This window comes from Nuphar pumila, chromosome 2 (genome assembly GCF_984573655.1).
Source record: "Nuphar pumila chromosome 2, dmNupPumi1.hap1.1, whole genome shotgun sequence".
NCBI classification, from domain to species: Eukaryota; Viridiplantae; Streptophyta; class Magnoliopsida; order Nymphaeales; family Nymphaeaceae; genus Nuphar; species Nuphar pumila.
This window is the reverse complement of record NC_143250.1, coordinates 80,334,259-80,337,028: the sequence shown is the minus strand read 5'-3', so window position 1 is coordinate 80,337,028 and position 2,770 is coordinate 80,334,259. Positions and strand designations below refer to the sequence as shown.

At 36.7% G+C, this 2,770-nt stretch overlaps 1 protein-coding gene across 1 annotated transcript; it reads left to right on the top strand.

Annotated features, from left to right (window-relative positions):
- Positions 1-230: 230 nt before the first annotated feature.
- On the top strand, positions 231-2,498 carry LOC149845816 (auxin-responsive protein IAA4-like). The gene is made up of 3 exons (XM_089997746.1): positions 231-643; positions 2,079-2,184; positions 2,281-2,498. The coding sequence occupies exons 1-3, from the start codon at positions 283-285 to the stop codon at positions 2,342-2,344; spliced, it is 531 nt and encodes a 176-aa protein (XP_089853872.1). The 5' UTR covers positions 231-282; the 3' UTR covers positions 2,345-2,498.
- The last annotated feature ends 272 nt before the right edge of the window (positions 2,499-2,770 follow it).

Here is a 2,770-nt window from a genome sequence, read left to right as displayed (position 1 = left end):
AAATATCCACGAATTTGTTTTCGTGTCCATTTCTCGTGTCCGTGTGGCAGGGTTTGTATACCTGTGATTAAGTCACCGATGACCTATCTCGTCATTTAAGTCACCAATGACCTATCTGTTGAAAAAGAAAGCCAAGGGCTCTAGAGAACTTTTGGTCATGCTACGTCACATCTGCCACGTATGCTTGCAGGCCACCCTGACGACAGCCCAAACCAAAGAGTCTTTTTCGGGTGGGGGGTTTCCTCTCTCCTTCTTTCTCTCTCTCTCTCTCTCTCTCTGCCAATGGAGGAGACTTGCGACTCATCCTGTTCCTTCTTAGACAGCAGCAGCTACGCTTCTCTCTCCTCACCGGCCTCTTCTCTAATTAACCAGCATGGAGATCTCAGTACAGAGCTAAGTCTGGGCCTTAGCCTTTCAACGCCTCATCAGTTGCATCCTTCTGGTGATAGGGACCGATTCTCTGGTTGGCCGCCGATCAGATCTCACCTTAGGAGCCAGCTCTCCGTGCGGAAGCCCAGTACCTTCTTTGTGAAGGTTTACATGGAAGGAGTTCCCATCGGCCGTAAACTCGACTTGTTTGCGATTGGTGATTATGACGGACTGATAAGGGCCCTCGTAGACATGTTCAAGACGAACATTTTCTGTAAGTATGGTAGCCCATCTCTCATCCCACACCTGCGAGAATTTATGCCCAATTGAACTGTGGGATCACATGATCCTCGATCTTTCGGTTCAGTCGAATGCTAGATGTCCACTACATTGATTCTTTCTTGAAGGAACCACCAAAATAATTTTAGACTCTCTTTCTCTCTCATGTTATACATCTAGAGATACATGCGTGCATACATAGATGCGGACCTAACGTCCCAGCAGCTACCAATTTCTCTCTCTCTCTCTCTCTCTCTCTCTATATATATATATATATATATATAAGAACTAATTGTGAACTGCTATTTTCATGAATTCTTTGTTATTTTCTCTTTAATCTAACTGTACAGATGTTATCTAGGTGCTTAAATCTATAAGAAGCTGCTCTTGAATCATCCGATTTTGATGCATAAACATGATTTTTTAAGCTTTTAAAATCAATGGCTCATAATCTTCATAAATATTTAAGCATTCAAAAATCACATTTGCATAAAAAATACACCATCCAATGATTGATTCCTAGCAAATTCACCATGCCAAGTACATAGACATGCCTGGATAGGCATCTCTCTCTCTCTCTCTCTCTCTCTCTCTCTCTCTATATATATATATATATATATATATATATATATAGAGAGAGAGAGAGAGAGAGAGAGAGAGAGAGAGAGAGAAACTAGAATATGAGAACTAGAAATATGGGTATTTCCAACCCTTTTTTGCAAATCCAACCATTTGGATGTGCTTGGCATGGTGAATTTGCTAGGAATCAACCATTGGATCGTGTATTTTAGATGAAAATGTCATTTTTGAATGCTTGAATATTTATGAAGATTATGAGCCATTGTTTTTAAAGCCTTAAAAAATCTTGTTTATGCATCAAAATCAGTTGATTCAAGAGCGGGTTCTTATAAAACCAAGCATTTAGATCACATCCATACAGTTAGATTCAAGAGAAAAGAACAAAAAATATTTGAAAATCACAGTTCATGTGCACATTACTTCTCATATTCTAGTGATATATATATATATAAGAAAATTAATAGTTTCTGAATATCCTAAACATTTGAACAAAAAAATAGTTGGAGGCATTTTTTGCTTAATCTAAACTTTTTCATGTATTTATCATTGCATATTTATTAAAATCATAGATTGAATTCAATCAATATTTACCAAGAAAATTTGATTTTTTTATCATCAAATTATAGTGCAATATGAGCTATTGGTTTCAGATTGTTGTAAAAATACAGCTAATGTGTTTTGCACTAATTGACTACATAAAATATATCTGTAAGTTCTGATTAAGCAAACACGTATACATATGTTTTTTTTCAAGTCATTTAGGACAGTTTAGGACCTACCTGATTTTTATATATATTGCAATTCCTTTAAAATATTGACATTTTACTAATATTTTCATTCTTTTCATTCAGTTGGTTTAGGCTATGATATGGCACATGAATCTTCAAATGAGATGCATGTATTGACCTACGTAGATAAGGAAGGAGATTGGATGATGGTGGGGGATGTTCCTTGGGAGTAAGAATCATCTCTCTCTAATTATCTTGTGCCTCGCTTAAACTTCCTTGAAGTATTCTAAGTTTTCTAACACATTCTTTGCTATTCTAATTGCAGGATCTTTCTTACTAGTGTCAAGAGATTGAAGATCATAAAGGCTAATATGAACATTTACCATTAATCTCTCTCTCTCTCTCTCTCCAGTTTTGTTCGGTAGACAGCCGTAGAAGGAATGCTGAGGCATAAATATTATCTGAAATTTGCTAATATGCACAGCTTTAGGACAAGAAATGTGGGTTTGAATATTAATATAGCTATGCTATTTTTTAAATAAACCTTGGTGTTCTTGTTGTGATGTGACACCTCCGTAGCTTGCTTTGAATGGGGAACTTCTCTCCTCCAACAGCTCCCCTCCTTAAGCAACGTGTAACTAAAGGCAAGTGTGGTTGCTTGTGTGTTTGATGTACTTCATTCTTCTCATCAGCAAAGAAAAAGACATTTGAATGTCTGCCTACTCATGCGTGCTCATCCTAATGCCACTACCGATAAAAATATAAAAATACTTTTTTTTTTATGGAGCAAGAACCAAGTCTGATTTATGTGATCT